The following is a 17,798-nucleotide window of genomic DNA, read 5'->3' as shown; positions in this document are numbered from 1 at the left end:
TTTAAACTCCGAAAATCTTTTCTACATAACTAAAATCAATCGCAGTTTCGTTGAATTTTTCAGCGATTTTCTTATAATCCGGAAAATAATTGTAATTTCCAGAATTCAATTGAGATCTGAAAAGTGTCAGCTTGCATTGAAAGGATGATACATAAGCGAAGAGCTGGAATATCAGCTGATTTTTGCCTTGAAGCTGTGTGTTCAAAACATTCAAATGATTTGTAATGTCAACTAAAAAAGCCAAATCACACAACCAATCAGGATTTTTAAATTCCGCCGTCGCCTCCCCCAAATTCATCTTTAGCCGGATATACCATAATCGCCACATCTGGCAGACAGGTTGGCGATCGCAGTGTGAAGGTACACAGAGGGCGCTCGTGCTCATTTTTTGAAATTTTTTTTTTTGTGAGCAGTGGCAATCGATCATATGCAATTATTGTAAAAAGTGTGAATTGTCTAAGATTGTATCCCAGAAATAGCAGCTGCGATCTACGTTCGCTGCTGTATTATCATATTACATATTTATTGTAAAAAGAATCCATCATTTTTTTTAATCAATTTACTAGTTTTTTTTTGTTTATCTTAATTGTTATATTGACTTGTTAACAAATGATTTATAAAATCCAATAAATATTGTTCCGAAATTAGTAGATATTATTTATTCTATTACATAGACAGTAGGAGTAGATAGGTACAAAAAATGTGGAAACAAAAAATAACAATTGAATTCTATTCCAGAATAAAACCAAAAAAAAATATGTTCGAAAAGTAGTTTGAACCTCGCGCGCGCGCTATTTGAATCTAGCGCCAACTACAATTTTGGAGTACCAGACAGTTATCATAGTTGGTGTATGGAGCAATGGTAGCCCAGTGGTAGAGGACTGAGACTTGCGATCGTAGGTCGAAGGTTCGGTTCCCGGAATATAATCCAATATAATCTACACTTTCATCATTAATTATATAGAATTGCCAGTGTTCACAAACATGTTTCCAGATGATGAGTAGTAGCGTCTTCTGCGTACCATAATACCAAACTGCGATTGAGAACTTGTCTGGCAAGCGTGGCATAATCCCCCATCGATATCTTAGGGAGAGGTCTGCAGTGTTCCTCTATGGACTGAGACGACGAGGTATTTTTCGGCTAATGTTCTGTTCTCACTTTCCAATATCAAGAGTGTACAAATTAGCAAACGAATACGGTACTCTTATTGACATATTGGCTGATTCTGTACGTCATCGAAATTGACTGCCTGTTTGATTTCCGTCCTAATTCCTAATATCCTACCGAAATAAATTACCGTAATATCCTTCTACCATACTTCACTCGTACCCGCATATTTTTTATTTTAAGCACTGTTTGTGTTTGCTTATAATTGATTATTTAAATTATTCTAGCTAGTAGGATTCATATTATTATTGTATGAAAACTATAACAATGTTCAATAATTACGATCATCGCAGTGAAACAAGAGCTATACTATATAGCTAACTTTGATGATGTAAAGTTATTCATACTACAGTGACGCCGTTTAAAATTAACACGGTTAACTGGTGGAAAATCTTGTTAGTGTCGTGACGAAGCGGTTCACAAGTTATTTCCTACCAGCATAAGTAACCAATCAAGTTCACCGCAGTAGTTTTCAGCTCTTCTTTTATGATTCCTCTTTTGTTAATAGTATTGATCGTCACTAACGTTTTTGTCCGTTTTAAAACGCACCAACGGATTCCGTGATGATCTATTTACATACGCTTCTCTCTTCTGCTTTCCATAAAGCAGTTATAATAGGAGTAGTTATAGACTCAACTCAATCGTGGTATTTTACTGACTACGTTCACTATAACTAGTAGCTAATGATCCATGAGCGATTTGACTTATGAGGTAACACATTATGGAAAGACTAAACTTGATATTCAGATAGCAAGGATGGCCTTTTTGAAGCGTCTTTCTGTCCATGCCGTATAACATTTTCCTGTAATGTCGCATTTTATCACCTCTATCCTTTCCGAATATACTCGCGTATTGACCATGATTTGGAACCGTAACTGAATATCGATAATATCAGAGTTCTCCAAGTCTCCTTTGTGGTTATGTATCCTATCTTTCAAGATATTGTAAAAGTATGGAAGTAACTACGAATAATGCCCAAAAATATCATCGACATTATAATTAATTAAATTATGTGTCGACAATGTGCCACGTGTTATAACATTCGATACTTTTTACAGTAAAATTATCACCATGCGCTACGCACATGAAACCACTTACTATATTTTTTATACTAGAAATGGTCAAATCATACATTGTACAGCTCGTGACGTTCGTGCTATTAATAATTTTGCAATGAAATTTTATTTATATTTTAACCGAAAAGAAAATTTATTAAAGAAGCCAACTAACCAGATAACGCTGTTTAATATGCGATAGTACAAAGTATTTTTTAATATTTACAAAATATTCTGAGAAGAACTACCATAATTTCATGAAATAATAATACTTTTAATTAATCACACTTTAAAATATACATTCATATCATTTTATTCGTCATACAAAAAATTAATCTGGCAGTATAAGGCCTTGTTGTATCATTTTCTGCCTCTTAGCTTCTTCCCTAGCAAGTTTTTCCGCTTCTTTTCTTTCCTGTTCTTCTCTCTCTTCTTGTGCTTTCTTCATCGCCATTTCAGCCAATGTTTTTTGATCTAACTTGAAGAAATTAATCGGTTCTTTAAAGTATCTCGTATCTTTGTTGTTCATATTTTCAATAAACTTAACATAATTAAATGAACCGTCCTCTGGGTTGTATGTTTTGTCTTTCGTTGCTTGTTTGATAAAGTCAACAAATTCGACATCTTGTAACGGTTCCCCCCATACCATTAGTTCCTCGCGAAGTACTTCAAGTTGTACTTTACCAGTTTCTTCGTCGTCATGTCCTAAATCTGCAAAAGCTTTGGTAACAGCCAATTCAAAATCATCGCCCCAATTACTTTTAGCTTCTATCATAAAGAGCCACTCGTGGTATTCTACGGTATCAACGAGATCATCTTCTAAAAATTTCTCGAAGAGCTGCTTAATTTCTTCTCCTTTTGGATTAAAGCCAAGTCTTCGTAACATTAGTGGGATTTGCGGTAATTTGACCTGTTTATAAAAATATTCTTTAAAAAAAAGTATAAATTCATGTTTCACTAATTTAACTGACAATACTAAGAACTAACAGTCATCGATAGCCTAACCATCATCTTAGCTACAATCATTATAATATATATATAAATGTACCCAAAAGAAGCAAAAGTAGAAAACTTCTAAATAAAAATCAATATGTACCTATTACTTTAAGCTCTTAAAACAGACATCTAACTAACTAGTTCGCCAAGTTTTCATTACATAACAATAACTTTAACTTTTAAGTTTTTCATGACGTTTACTACCACAGTATATAGGTACGGCATCACACCTTTTCTATGTTCTCTTCGTCGTGTGCTTTAAATATTTCTTTGAATCTTGCTAGATCATCTGGAGTAAAACATGCAGGTGGAGGAGGAATTTTTTTGGGCTTCGGTGGAGGTCCCATTGCGGCTTTGGCGGGTTCTGGTTTTTTTTCTTTACCTGTAATTTAAATAGTAAAATATAATAAATACAAATGAGATATTTAACCAAACCTGTTTTCTTTTTTTCTTATGGTTAGTTGTTTACCTATTTTTATTATTTAGGAAGGCTATTTGATTCTTAGCATCTATTTGAATTTCAAGTTTGACTACCAAGCTTGAAGCTTGGTAGTCAAACTTGAAATTCCAATCTTCTTAAGTATGCAAATGCGTAAGCCCGCCATATCTACAAGGACTTAAAAGTAAACTCTGAATGATAATAATCGATTTGGAAAGCGGCTGTATCTTGTGTAAGCATCATCATTATCTTTCCACGGTTTCTTTAAAGGACGACCGACTGCTGTAGTCGGGAACCTTATCACCGCGTTAGTTTTGTTGAATGATGTTTTACACACAAAGCGACGTAGTAAATGCTTTATGCATTCAAGTAGAAGTTTGGGAATCATTGGAAGCTAGAAGTGATAGTAAAGATCAAAGCTGAATTTATTGTAAAGCTTGAGGCAGTAGTTAAAGTAAACATTGAATTATATTTATTACAAAATTAACGCAAAACTGAATTTGAATATCTTAATATAAAATTTTTGTAACTAGTAGAGCCAAATAAATTAATGTAACAACTTTTATCATTTTTTGTCATTAATTACAATCGTTTTGGACGCATTACCCTTTTTTGGTCCCATCTCTCACTTATAATTTGTCAATCAAATTAATAAACAGCAATAAAGTTGAAATAAATATGAATAATTCCAAAAATTACATTTGTATAGTAATTTGATTAGAAAATAATGTCAAACTACATGACAATGAAAACGGAAACCTTGAAATTTAAGATGTCAAAAAATATTTCAGATACTATGTGCAACAAAACAATCAAGCAGCGATCTATATTTCTTGTATCTCTTAATGATTAAAAGTAAAGTATAATGTACAATGGGTTGTAAAATAAACAAAATAATAAGAATAAAATATAAATAAGAATATGCTAATGTCATGTATTCCTATAGTTTCGAAGCGCAAAATTTAGTCCTGTTGCACTTTGGCCTTTGCTCGAAGTCCGTTGTCTGTCAACAAAACATTTTTGCTAGCGTCGGTCGCGTCTCGCGGGTTAGCAAACAGGCGATAAAGTTTAAAGGATCACACGGTGGGTACAAAGTGTCCTTTTAAATTGATTGTGCTATCATTAATTAATGAGTCATATTTCTACAACCCATAGGCACAAAGATTTAAAAAAATATACATTCTGGAACTGTCATAGCACTTACAGGTTATATGTTATAATAAAATAATTTCAGTCTCCAGTAATCCTTGGCTCCAATATTTAAATAATTTTCTTTAATTTGTTTAAAAAATTAAGTAATATAAGATTATGATAGTCAAAATATAAACGAAATTTTTAAACTTTCAAAAAAATATAGTTGAGAACGCTAAAAATATCAAATATCAATTCATTATGTGGTGTATCTCATATTACATTGTACAGCAACGAACATAAAATTTAAATACATACAATACTTGTTCTTAACAAAATTAAATTGTTTGATAGTAGTCTTTTTTTCAAAATAAAAAAGATAAAACTTCGGTTAACTATTTGTGATGTGGCTCCATCTTTTGCTACTATTGTCTCGATGCATATATCGTCATGGGAATTTTATAAAAAAAAACATTAAATCATTTTTTACTTGATACTTGGTTTCACTTTTCATATTCTGGAAACTTGCCGTGCACCTCACCAGTAACTTCTCCCATTGCCAATTTGGAATGTTAATCTTACCGAAGGTGTATATACCAAAGTTTGTTCACCAAAAGTGTGTTTATGATGATAACCTACTTAATTTTTTTGTTGATCACAACAATTAACTTAAAAATGTAAAACATGTTAAAACATTTCAACTTATGTTGTTTTCGACTTTCTATTTGTTTTCATTGCGAACCATTCCGTGAATAGATTAAAATTACATCGGAACAGCAAACCACAAACACAGGCCTTTTGACACCAAACAACTGATCTGGAAAATGGTTCTGGAAAAGCTACTGAACGAATTTCACCCATACCGATGTATAAAGGACTCTTCATTCTCATTCCGTGTATATAATCCGGTGTCTAACACAAATGGTGCTATTTCCGATCAGTATAGAACCTTAATTTGATTGCACGCACCATAATGTCTCATTTCGTTGGATGTGAATACGAAATTATTTTGCGGAAGACTCAATTAAATGCTATGAATTCATCTGTAAGTTCGTAAAAAGACAAAATTAGGATTCCTTTCTAGTATTACTGTCGCCTACATGTGACTTGACTGCTCGATAAATGAGCCTATCGTAGACAGATATGAATACATTAAGAACCCATCATACATAAATCAATGATGTATCTTAGAAACTAGTGCTAGCGTTTTGAAATACGGTTTACATGAATATAAAATAAATGAATAAGTAAAACTCATGTTAAACTGGAATCGCATGGCAGAACTCGATAACAGGTTAGGGAGGTTTTGTAAGCCTATTAAAATTGTGGGCGAAATTCCTTTTATAAATTCGAATAACAATTCACTAAATGCAAATTTATCAAATAAACTAATTATAATAATTGTATATATATGTCATTTACAAGTACGATGGTTTCTAGTTGACCAAACCCATATAAATAAGGAATGCCAATATAAATAATCGCCGTAGCTATTTAACCGTTTTTGGATAACATGGCCAATGTTTGAAAGATATACCGAATATATATTGCGTAGCTTTATAAATGACTTATTAAGTTTTTATATCTTTTTACAGGAGACATCAGCCTCTTTTCTATTAAGCAGTGAGAAAATTTATGGTAGTGTTTCTGTGTCATGTAAATTAATTAACCTATTTACATTTAGCACTAAGCCACATTAATGTGATGTTAGTAACCACAAGCTTAAATTAAAAAAACGATATATAAAAACGATATATCCGCATATAATCTGTATGACAATTGTACAAATTTTTTAATCATCGAAATAATTTCATTTAGTACAATTTTTATTAATTTAACATCTAGTTGTAGTTTCATGGTTTATTAGTTAAAGCCATAACAAAAAAATAATGTTATAGAGGTCTTTGGTAAATATTATTATGCCCATTGGCATTTAACGTCTGTGGCCGCAATATGACCGAATATATGAACCGAATAGACGCCAAGTTTGACATATCGTGATGCTAGTTTGATACAGTGTCCACATTAATCTTAATCACATAACATAAAAACAACTATTTTATTATAAAACAGAAAGTATAATTCGATAATATTAAAATGGTAGCACGCGTGGCAGGCGTATTTGATGAAAAGTTGACGGAAGCAATAGCTAATTCTAAGATTTTAGTTGTTGGAGCCGGTGGTATAGGTTGTGAAATTTTAAAGAATCTCGTTTTGACCGGCTTCCCGCAAATTGAGATTGTGAGTTTTGTGAATAAAACTTCATGCTACAAGCGTTGTTTTGCAATATTAATATACTGTTGTTTGTTTTCAGATCGACCTTGATACCATCGACGTAAGCAATTTAAACCGTCAGTTTTTATTTCACAAAGAGCATGTTGGAAAGTCGAAGGCGCAAGTTGCTAAAGATAGCGCATTAAGTTTTAACCCAAATGTGAACATCACCGCACATCACGACAGTGTAATAAGGTAAGAAAGTTGTTTCGGAACCGATTTCTGTATGTGAAATTAGTAAAACCAAGTAATAGTTGATCATCAGGTAAAGTTTACCATCATTAATGTTTTTCTAAAAATACCTGAAACTTATCCAATATAGACATCAATGTCCAACATTTGTTGGACAAAGCTAATTTCTGATAGTGCACAAGTTATAATTATATACTATAACTCAACTTACTGTTGTTGCACTATTTACTGTTATAAATATTTTTATCTATATTGGATACATTGCTTTTGATTTATAATTATTGTTAAGTGTAGTAATCCTTATTATAGTGTTAAAAGTACCTTTCATTTTATAGATGTACTGTAATAATAATGTAATAATAAACATGCAGCCAATGTCTACCCCCACCACTTTTTTTAATGTAAAAAAAATGAATCCAATACCAATGTTTTGTTAATTCACTGGACAATAAATTAATATTTTGTTTCCAGTAATGATTATGGAGTGAGTTACTTCAAACAGTTTAACATTGTTATGAATGCACTTGATAATAGAGTTGCAAGGAATCATGTCAACAGAATGTGTCTTGCAGCAAATGTGCCACTTATTGAAACAGGAACTGCCGGTTATGCTGGACAGGTAACATTTTTTAATAATATTTAGAACAGAAAGTTTGTCAAATTAACAATGTTTATTTTTTATTTTGACTTTCATAATTACCTCTGATAAAGCAGTTTTTAAGTTCCTCACAAAGATATATATAGAATTCCAATTCTAAAAAAATATATTGACAAATTACTTTTTGACAAAATTACAATTTTTTAATATTAATAAAATATATTAAAAAATTTGGTTAAACATCTTTTTATCTTTGTTAAGTAAGAGAAAACTAACATTTATTCTTTTGCTATTACAGGTGGAACTAATCAAAAAGGGTTTGACTCAATGTTATGAGTGCCAGCCCAAAGCACCTCAAAAAACATTCCCTGGTTGCACTATTCGTAACACTCCATCAGAACCTATTCATTGCATTGTCTGGGCAAAACATTTGTTTAACCAACTCTTTGGTGAGGAAGATCCAGATCAAGATGTCAGTCCTGATACAGCAGATCCAGAAGCTGCCGGGGAAGCGGGTGCTTCTGCTCTGTCCTCAGAAGGAAATGCTTCTGGTAATGTAGAAAGAAAAAGCACTCGTTCCTGGGCTGCAGAAACGAATTACGACCCAGAAAAGCTGTTCTCAAAATTGTTTGGAGATGACATTCGTTATTTGCTGTCAATGGAAAATCTGTGGAAGAAACGCAGACCCCCTACTCCACTAACATGGGACAATTTGCCTGGGAAGGATGATGCTCCCACACAACATACTGGATTGCCTGATCAAAGAGTTTGGTCTGTACATGAATGTGCACAGGTAATTAGAAAGTCTTATTGGATTTTATTTTTATACTGAAATGAAAGGGTGATACCCGGACAAACTTACTAATTTTCTTTGATATGTCTTATTTCAATGATGTTTGCAGCATAAAAAAGTTTCTGTGGAAAACAATAGTCATAAGCACCCATAACACATGAATTTCAGTCACTAAATAAAATTTAACTTAGATTTTTATAAATAGAATTGTAATTGCTATTTAAAGTGTATTGTAAACAAACTATTGTATGGTTAGACTCTGTTCAATTTACTGTTCTTTGCTCTATCTTCCACCATGCTAAGGAATGCACGGACTTACAGGCAAAGAACAATTGAACACAGATCACTTTTAGATTTACCTTTAATTATTCCTTATTTTATACCTTAACTTTGCAACACTCACTGAAGCATTTAATGTGGCTGCCACTGTCAGAACTCCAATCCATCAACAAGCCCTCTCTCAACATTATTGAGAATCTCAGTTTGGAGCATAGCATTGGGTATTGCACTTAATGTAGAAGCCTCTAGCGTTTGGGCACAACTAACTGCCTTTTGTTTTTTATTACAAATACATACTTATAATTTATAAAAAAAAAAGTATTTTTGGAGTCTGCTTGCACACAGGCAGGTCGAATTTGGGGTTTTACTCTCATTAGCAAGTATTCCGTAACCTTGACTATTTTGTGGGTCAGTCAGCTCGTGGTTGCCACTTGAGATCTTTAACGACAATGCGACAATCTTAGAACTTCTGGTGACCAGCTTATTTCTTTACTATATTATCATTACATTATTTAATATTGCTGAAACTTTTGATATTTTGTTTGTAATTTACAACAAATTGAGAATACATTAACCCTTTAAAAGCTTCAAAGCTTTAAAAAAAAAACTGTTTATCTAAATATAACTTAAGGTTCTTTAAAACTGTAAATTTTATACCATTGTTAGTTTCTTTAGTTAAGTTTTGAGTAGGGAAGAGCTGAATCTTGTTATGTGCCAATATAAAATGAATAATTATTTTGTCAATAGGTGTTTGCTGCAAGTTGTAACTCCTTACAAACAGATCTGAAAGGACGTCCAGAAGGTGATCACCTGGTTTGGGACAAAGATGACAAGAGTGCAATGGACTTTGTAACAGCTTGTGCAAATATACGCGCGCACATCTTCAATATACCCTTGAAGTCACGATTTGAAATCAAATGTAAGTCAGTTATAGACATTAACATACAAAAAATATTTAATTGTTCTGCAGTAACTTACACACAATTTCGAGCAGATGCCTCACAGCAGTACATACTAGGAACACAAAGTACACATCATATCTGTTAATAGTCCTGGGGACTAATTGCATGTTCAAACAAAATATAACAAAAATTAACATTATTTTAGGTCAAAAACCTTCCTTAATGTGCAGTTAGATTAACTTAACTTATCCTTCACCATTGCTTTGTCTAACACCGTAACATGGTCTTTGCTATGGATTCAGTCCATCATGCTTATGTTAAGACTTTGAAAAAGGGCAGAAGTTTTTTATAAGACCTCTTTTATTATGACTCATGAAGTGCCTCATTTCTACCCTGAGTAAAAAAAGGAAGAAGTTCATTGTTAGCTTAGCATAAAGTTGGTGCAAGAAATGTTATAATAAACAAACCAAAAATGACAACTTACCTCTAATATAAATCATTACTGATTTTTAGACATTTTTGTTAATTTTTAGTATTTATAATAAATCCCTTATTTAACCACTAACCTATGCCACTGAAACACAAACCTAGTGTTGTTGAAAATTCCTAGATGTTCTCTTAGTTTAGAACTTGCATCAAAATAAGACCATGGATTTAGGAGTCCACAATATTCGTTATGAAAATGTGGTTAGCTGAAACCCAGCAATTGTAGCCTTGTGACTCATGGTGAAATTAAAAGTACATTGTATTATGGTAGGCCCAAGGCTGATGCCCTAAATGTATTTAGTTAACCTGTTTAGGTGAAAATCAATTTTGCAATGGCAAAGCAAGGGGGAGTGGCAGTATTGTGATCCTCTCTCACCCTAACCATCATGAAGGGAGGTTACTTCAAATGCGTCAGTGATTAAAGTTGGAAATATCCTCCATGGTTGGAATATAGGCGATTCCTGAGGAAAGGACTAACACCGCAATTGTCAGAGAAGAGCTAATGCTTGTAAAAGCTCTATTCCACCCATGGCCTATTTTGATCTAAGGATTCTGGAAAAGAGAAAATCTATTGCCTGCATTGGATTAATGTCCAGAATGTAAGATATATGTTTCAATGCACTTCTTCCTGTGATAAAAGAGGGAGAGTATCTCCCTTCCAAATGGCTCTGAATATGGTGCTATTCTGAGAGGACTTCAAATGTGTATGAAAGTATTCAAATATGGGGGCCATATAAGGGCAATCACCATGCTAACTTTGCACCCTGTTTGCTTGATCAAGTGTGTGTTACTAAGGGTTTTTTCCTTACCTGATTGGGTTGTTGAGCTTCAATCTGGCTAATCTATAGTTATTTCAGTTGCTATCCTAACTAGCCACTGTTGAAGATATATCTCACCTTTCATTCCTAGTAGTTTTTCCGGACACTGATCTATTATATAAAGTCCTCTTAAGGGTGACTATGCAAAAATGTGGATGGAGGGAAATTACCAAGTAAGACAAAAATTAGTTAAATTTACTGGTTTAATATGTGCAAGTAATAACTGTGGATGTTAATGTTAAACCTTAATTTTTTTTAAGAATACAAGTACATAGAGGCTTTATAAAATCTAAATTAATCATCAACAATAATCTTTACATTGTCCTGAATCACTTTTCTAAAAAATTACATACATTGTCATTCTATATAGAGGTTTATATGCAACTCTGTATTATTACAATCACCAGCAAATACCAGTTTATTTTAATATGATATAATTCTATTGGTGAATGTAATTCGTTTATGATAGTGTGGATGCTTCTTGAATATATGCAGAAAGGGTCCAAGATTTCTAACACAATTTAATATGATATTCAGTCCATGAAAATTACATAGCTAGTCATTCATATAAATTAACTATTAAAATATCTCTTCTGAATTATTGGGGCCATATTGTGATTTTTTTTTAAATTGTAGCTCTAGCAATTAAAAAGTAAATCGTATAGAATCGATAGCAGTTTTACACACGTAAATTCTTGACATTGAAATAGTCTCGTGTCGTATATTACGTGTCTGTTCAGGCCTCTTCAAAATGGCTATAAAACATTCAGAAACATCTAGAAATAGACGAACAGATGGTGAAACAAAACTGGCGCCCTGCTCGTGTATTTTATAGTTGTAAAGATAGATTTAATTACAAACAGTGAATTATTTTCGTGTGAGCGAACATACGATTCTTATACTTTGGTTAGTACTGGCTTTTGAAACGTTATGTACAAACTTTCCACTTTAACAATTTTTATATAACATGATTAGTTATGCGCGTAAAAGATTTTAATTGGTGAATGTATAGTTCATTTGTCAGCAAAAAGCTTTAAAACTTTTATACCTTTTTCCAATCGCCCTGTATAAAGATCACTTTAAAGTATCTTATATTCACAATTTTTTTACTTAAATGCAAAAGGTCAATAACTTCTTGCAGTAGAAGGTCTACAAGAAAAAAATAAGAATTTTCAAAACACTTTTTCGTACTTTATTATCGTTTCATTACTCAATTATTTGAAATCATTTTTGGGAAGAGTGTATCATACGTTCAAAGACAGAAATCGAGCCATTCGCCTCTTTAAAGTTTTTAGATTCATGTATTGAAACACTGTATAATAAGTGTAATTGTAGAATCATATATAGTGATTTATCTAAAGGATGAAAACAAAAGTAATAAAACGAACATTCTTGAAATTTCTCTTCTTCATTATTAGCAATTTCTGTTAAAATTAGAGGCTTTTTCTTTATATGAATTAATGTTACATATTTCAGAGTGATCACTTTGTAAATTGTAATAGCAAATAGTTATGAAACATACACGGTGATTTCTAATCACCGTGTATGTTTCATATGTGTAAAAGTATAAAGTTTTGTGCTGACAAATAAGCTATGTTTTCACCACTTTAAAGCTTTTATATCTATAACATATCAATCTGCATATTAGAAATTTTCACCTATATAAACTCTAGTGGACATCTATAAGCTGATAAGAAGAAGAGGAATACTCCTCACAATATCTCTGGAACCAAAAGGCCTGGGGACTTAAAATTAAGAAAAAATATTTTTTCCGCGAAGTAGGGGTTAGGTAAGAACAAATTTTAGGACTTGCAAGAGGTGGACAGCTAGTTATAAAAGTCTTTACACATTTATAGATATTACTCACAGCAATATGTTGTATATAAATAGTGTTCATAAGTCTGTTTTAAACATACTACGTAGTGTTTCGTTACTCACTTATTTAATTTTAATAATTAAGATTATGATATTAAGAATTGCGTATTTTAATACATGTATGCGTTTACCGGGTGGAGGTGAATTAACACACGAGCACGTATCTGTACTTTCTTAAAGGCGTGATCAACCGGTGTACACAGCAACACATCACATCTGTAACGACCTCCGAATTCAAATCGACGTTCGAATTTGAATTGGAAAACGATTGAAAAAAAAGTGATGAATTATTGAATGATTAAAAAAAAGTATTACAGCTGTAGTGGCCAGCTGTACGAACCGTTCGTAAGTGAACTTTACACGCGTAAATAATAATTGTATATTTACTTATAGCAATGGCTGGGAATATTATACCAGCGATAGCGACGGCCAACGCAATTGTCGCCGGTCTTGCGGTGTTGCGTGCACAAGCGATACTCAAAGGCGATATCGAGTCTTGCACCAGCGTCTACCTGAGACCCAAAGTTAACCACCGCGGACAATTGTTTGTGCCTGAGAAGAGTAAGTATATACCCTAAAACCAGTATCATTTAACCAAAGGTCGACCACTGATGGACATAGGTCATATGGGTACCATAGATTTCCAGTATGACACGTTGGAAGCGGCCTGCATCCAGAGTCTATCCGACACGAGCTGTACTGAATTAAATTATTAAAATATCTATTTCCATAATGTCTAGCGCACAAATTCGATTGACAAAAGTTTTAACCTTACTAAGCTCGTAACTGAGTCGTCACACAGCTTGCGACGAGTAACGTAAAAACGCAACGCGACAATCTTGGGGGACGCTTTCGCCGTGCAGTGCGTATCTATCGATTGGCATGATGATAATAATGACTAAACCTACAAGTTAATCTAAGACAATCTAACTTTATGCTATATTTTTAGCGCTAACAGCACCGAATCCCAAGTGTTATGTCTGCGCACCCAAACCAGAGGTCGCGCTCGCCTGCAACTTGAAACAATTAACACTAAAGGATCTCACGACCGCCTTCAAAGACGGTCTGAATATGCAGGCGCCAGACGCGACGGTAGAAGGCAAAGGCCTGGTCGTTCTGTCTTCGGAACCCGGGGAAACTGATCACAACAATCATAAAACTTTAGAAGAGATAGGATTAAACGACGGCTGTGCTCTGTTAGTCGACGATTTCCTTCAAAACTATGAGGTAAGAGTCAGACTCCAGCAGGAGGACGAGGAGAAATCGTGGCGTTTGGTTACGGACGCAGACAACCCGATGCCAGCGCCAAAAGAAGATAAAACAGCGAACGGATCCAACGGCTCCGAGGAACCTAAACCTGGGCCGTCTCGTTCGCGCGTCGATAGCGACAGTGACATGGAGATCGTGGAGGAAGACGACGGCGGTGAGCCCATCATGAAACCACCAAAACGTCGGCGCATAGAAATGACAGACGAAATAGTTGAACTTTGTTAGTCTTTACGCTGCAGTGAACAGAGAAACTATAATTTTACGGTAAATTAATTTAGTTTTTCATTGAACGAATCCTCTCCCGTGTGAATTCTTTAATAGTAGTTTCATTTTTATTCAGAAAAGCGTTTAATTTCCAAGTCTATAGCTAGATGTATATCAAATTTGTCCAAAAAATAAGCAATATTCCATTATTGGTATTGATAAAGTATTAAATATAAAAATGAGATATTTTGATGATTTTTAGATTATTTTGTAACTGCAAAAAAAATTGGCATTTAATAAGCATAACTTAAAACATTAAAAGAAGTTTTTTTTTATAAATATAAATAACTAATACGTAAAACACGAATAACAAATGTTATCAAAAAACTTTTTGAAGCATTTGTATTTTTGTAATTAAAAGAAATTTGACTTGTACCAAATTGTTAAAATATGTGTTTCTATAAATAAGACTTGAATGTTTCTAATGCCAGGTTTTATAGTTTTGACTGTAAAATAGTTAGAATAATTTATTGAGTAGTATTTTTATAATCTAACAGATTGTTCCCATTGCTACACAAGTAACTAACATTTCTGTAATCGGTATTATTTTTGTAAGTATCAATATAGGACAAATATTAAGATATTTCACCAGGCATAAAAAATATACAGTGATGAAATATCTATTGTTTATCTTTATTTTTATAAATGAATGATATCTTCATTAATACTACTCATTTTGTATTGCCAAAAAATTCTGGATTATAAATAATTATTATTACTTATAATGTAGTATTTTTTATATTTCACAGAAAGTAGTATTCAAAAAAATAAACATATTAATTATAAGAATAATATCTGGAATATGTCTCAGGAATAAATAATTTAACATGATGAGTTATTTTATTGCCTTTTATTTCATCATTTATTCACGTCGTCTAAGTGCAAGTATTATAAAATTAAATTTGTACATTAAATACTGATAATAATTGTAGGTTGCCTAAAAAGCATTAAACCTTTAATATTTCTTTTACAATTATATCAATTATTATTTTAAGATTATATTTTAGAAAATACCATAAAATTTAAAATAAACACAGATAATAAATAGTTATACATGATTAAAAATTTTAATTTATGTCATACCAATTTTATATTCCATCATAAAAAGAGTATTTATATTACAAAGTGTTTGTTAAAAATGATGTACAAGACTAGGTACTTTGAAACACATTGAGGTATCCTAATAAATGCAATTACAAAAACAAAATTATAAAAATTATGTAATCTTTGGGTAATGAACAATAATGAAAATTATCAAAAATATTACAGTAAGTCTCAAAAATACTTATTCTTGAATCATAGTTACTATTGCTTAATTCTCTAAGGCTGTCTAAGGCTTTAATGAATTTCTATATATTTTAATAATGTATCACTTATTGCTGATCAGATATTTAAATGCATATTTACTTTAAATTGTTAGTTATAGTTATGCTTTTTATGACGAGAAAATATTTAAAAATGCATGTTCAAAATGGGTAGACTGTTAAGTACATGAACTTGTGAGTTGAACTTCAAAACTAGTTCCTTTTAAATTTTAACATAATTTTAATCATAGAATGTCCACTGAGCTGTTGAAAACATCCAAACTTCCAATGGCTTTAACAAGGTTCTCATCCACCTTATGAAACATCATATGTCTGATATCTTTATAATGATTTATTTACAGGTGACTTGTTAAAGCCGCCCCATAATTTATTTATAGTAAATTACTTTAGAAAACAATGCATTTGAACATTAAATCTTTGCATATTACATATTACGAAAATTAGATAGTATTATTACAAGGAAAATTTAAAGTAAATATGACAACCTTATAAGGTTTGATGGTTGTAAGATTTTATAGTTGTCTTACATATTTAGACAAAGAAACAATAGCAGAGAGTTAACAGGTGTTTCTTGTTTTAGAATGCATTACACTTTATGCTGCCGACTCCTATTACAATTATGAAATAAAATTGAATGAGTGCTATAAATAGACAATCCCTCTCTTAAAGAAATTGCTTTAAGATCCTATTTTATTCTGCATATATAATTTTGTTTTATAATTATGACCTTAGCAATAAAAATAATAACTGGAATAGGAATACTGCAAATGTTTAAGAAAATTCTTAGTTATTTTTAACACAAAATACACTTGTGAATTGCAAATGCAGCACATTGAATTACTACATACAAATTCTTCAAATGCCAGTCCAACTAGCAAGACTAATCTAATATTCTTACAAGTGAAACACACAAATACTAATATCCTAAAAAATTAATTTTCTGGAATCAATCCATACTCTATAAGAAACCTCTGGACGTCAGTAGCAAAGAAATCATTACCGAGCTCTGTCGCTAATTGAACAAAATTACCAATAATCTGTCCTCCTTTGTACACTAATAAGGCAGGCACGCCATCAACACGAAAATGTTTACTTAAACCCGCTATATCCGCTTCTATACGACAAAACTTTATTGCCGGGTAGTCCCCAGCTAACACGTTCAAACATCCATCCATGGCAGTACATGCACTCACCTTACTGTTATAAATATGGATAATAACCGTGACTTTGGCGTCTTCTTTATCAATAGCATTTAAGAATTCTTCCTGATCGGTTAATGTAATAACCGTACCAAACTTAGGTGTTTTTTCTAACTTCGACATCAATTCCTGCATTCTTTGTTGATGGTATTTCATTAAAAATTCCTCGTCCAACAGTTCATTTAACTCATCTTCCAACTCTTCCCTATCTTTTGCTTGTTGTTCTTCTCGCTCAGTTTTTACAGACAATGTTAATTTCTTGGCAAGAGCAATGCGCTCGAGTTCCATTTCTTTACGATTTTCAGCTTCTAATTGTTTGTACCTCCGCCAATCTTCCAAAACACCTTTAGGTCCCGTGTTACTAGCCGATCCGTTCCAACTGTTTACTGGCGGAGGTTCAGCTGCTGGCTCAGATGACTTCAAAAAAGAATCTCTATCCTCATTTCTTTCTTCATCATCTGATCCTTCATCTTCACTGCTACTGCAGTAATTGTGAAGTTTCTCACCTAATATTTTATCGTCTAGAGTAGCCATTATAATCCTTTAATAATTGAAATATTTCTAAAATGTCATAAATTTATTTGATACAAATTATTATTATCAGTATAATAATTTGTAGTAGTTCTCAACCACGAGCGCAAACAATACAAAGTGAGTACGCACTGAACTATTGAGAAGACTTCTATTTGTAATCTTGTTTAGCATTTGTACCTGCTCAGGGTGGCAAGAGGAAAA

General features: G+C 32.5%; 3 protein-coding genes across 3 annotated transcripts; 1 reads left to right on the top strand and 2 right to left on the bottom strand.

Annotated features, from left to right (window-relative positions):
• Positions 1-2,554: 2,554 nt before the first annotated feature.
• Positions 2,555-4,307, bottom strand: LOC137919474 (uncharacterized). Its single transcript, XM_068762559.1, has 3 exons — positions 4,265-4,307; positions 3,450-3,601; positions 2,555-3,133 (listed from the first exon to the last, which is right to left on the bottom strand). Exons 1-3 carry the CDS (start codon positions 4,278-4,280, stop codon positions 2,555-2,557), a joined length of 747 nt encoding a protein of 248 aa, XP_068618660.1. The 5' UTR covers positions 4,281-4,307.
• Positions 4,308-6,765: 2,458 nt separating this feature from the next.
• Positions 6,766-15,398, top strand: Uba2 (Ubiquitin-like activating enzyme 2). Its single transcript, XM_068762262.1, has 7 exons — positions 6,766-7,030; positions 7,104-7,258; positions 7,727-7,874; positions 8,152-8,646; positions 9,673-9,844; positions 13,400-13,567; positions 13,956-15,398. Exons 1-7 carry the CDS (start codon positions 6,887-6,889, stop codon positions 14,498-14,500), a joined length of 1,827 nt encoding a protein of 608 aa, XP_068618363.1. The 5' UTR covers positions 6,766-6,886; the 3' UTR covers positions 14,501-15,398.
• Positions 15,399-16,123: 725 nt separating this feature from the next.
• Positions 16,124-17,763, bottom strand: LOC137919246 (phosducin-like protein). Its single transcript, XM_068762263.1, has one exon. The coding sequence runs from the start codon at positions 17,595-17,597 to the stop codon at positions 16,797-16,799; it is 801 nt and encodes a 266-aa protein (XP_068618364.1). The 5' UTR covers positions 17,598-17,763; the 3' UTR covers positions 16,124-16,796.
• Positions 17,764-17,798: the final 35 nt, after the last annotated feature.

Source organism: Battus philenor, unplaced genomic scaffold, assembly GCF_028537555.1.
Source record: "Battus philenor isolate CCGP_79_NKW_IND1 unplaced genomic scaffold, ilBatPhil1.0.hap1 SCAF_16, whole genome shotgun sequence".
Classification (NCBI taxonomy): domain Eukaryota; kingdom Metazoa; phylum Arthropoda; class Insecta; order Lepidoptera; family Papilionidae; genus Battus; species Battus philenor.
Note: the sequence above shows the minus strand (reverse complement) of the source record. Positions and strands in the feature narration are given on the sequence as shown.

Bases quoted from the DNA above. Each gene is read 5' to 3' on its own strand.
- LOC137919474 (XM_068762559.1), bottom strand. The intron at 3,134-3,449 runs GTGTGATGCCGT...TTTTATAAACAG, and splicing joins ACGAAGAGAACATAGAAAAG to GTCAAATTACCGCAAATCCC.
- Uba2 (XM_068762262.1), top strand. From the start codon at position 6,887: ATGGTAGCACGCGTGGCAGGCGTATTTGATGAAAAGTTGACGGAAGCA. The intron at 9,845-13,399 runs GTAAGTCAGTTA...ATTTACTTATAG, and splicing joins GTCACGATTTGAAATCAAAT to CAATGGCTGGGAATATTATA. The intron at 13,568-13,955 runs GTAAGTATATAC...CTATATTTTTAG, and splicing joins ATTGTTTGTGCCTGAGAAGA to CGCTAACAGCACCGAATCCC.
- LOC137919246 (XM_068762263.1), bottom strand. From the start codon at position 17,597: ATGGCTACTCTAGACGATAAAATATTAGGTGAGAAACTTCACAATTAC.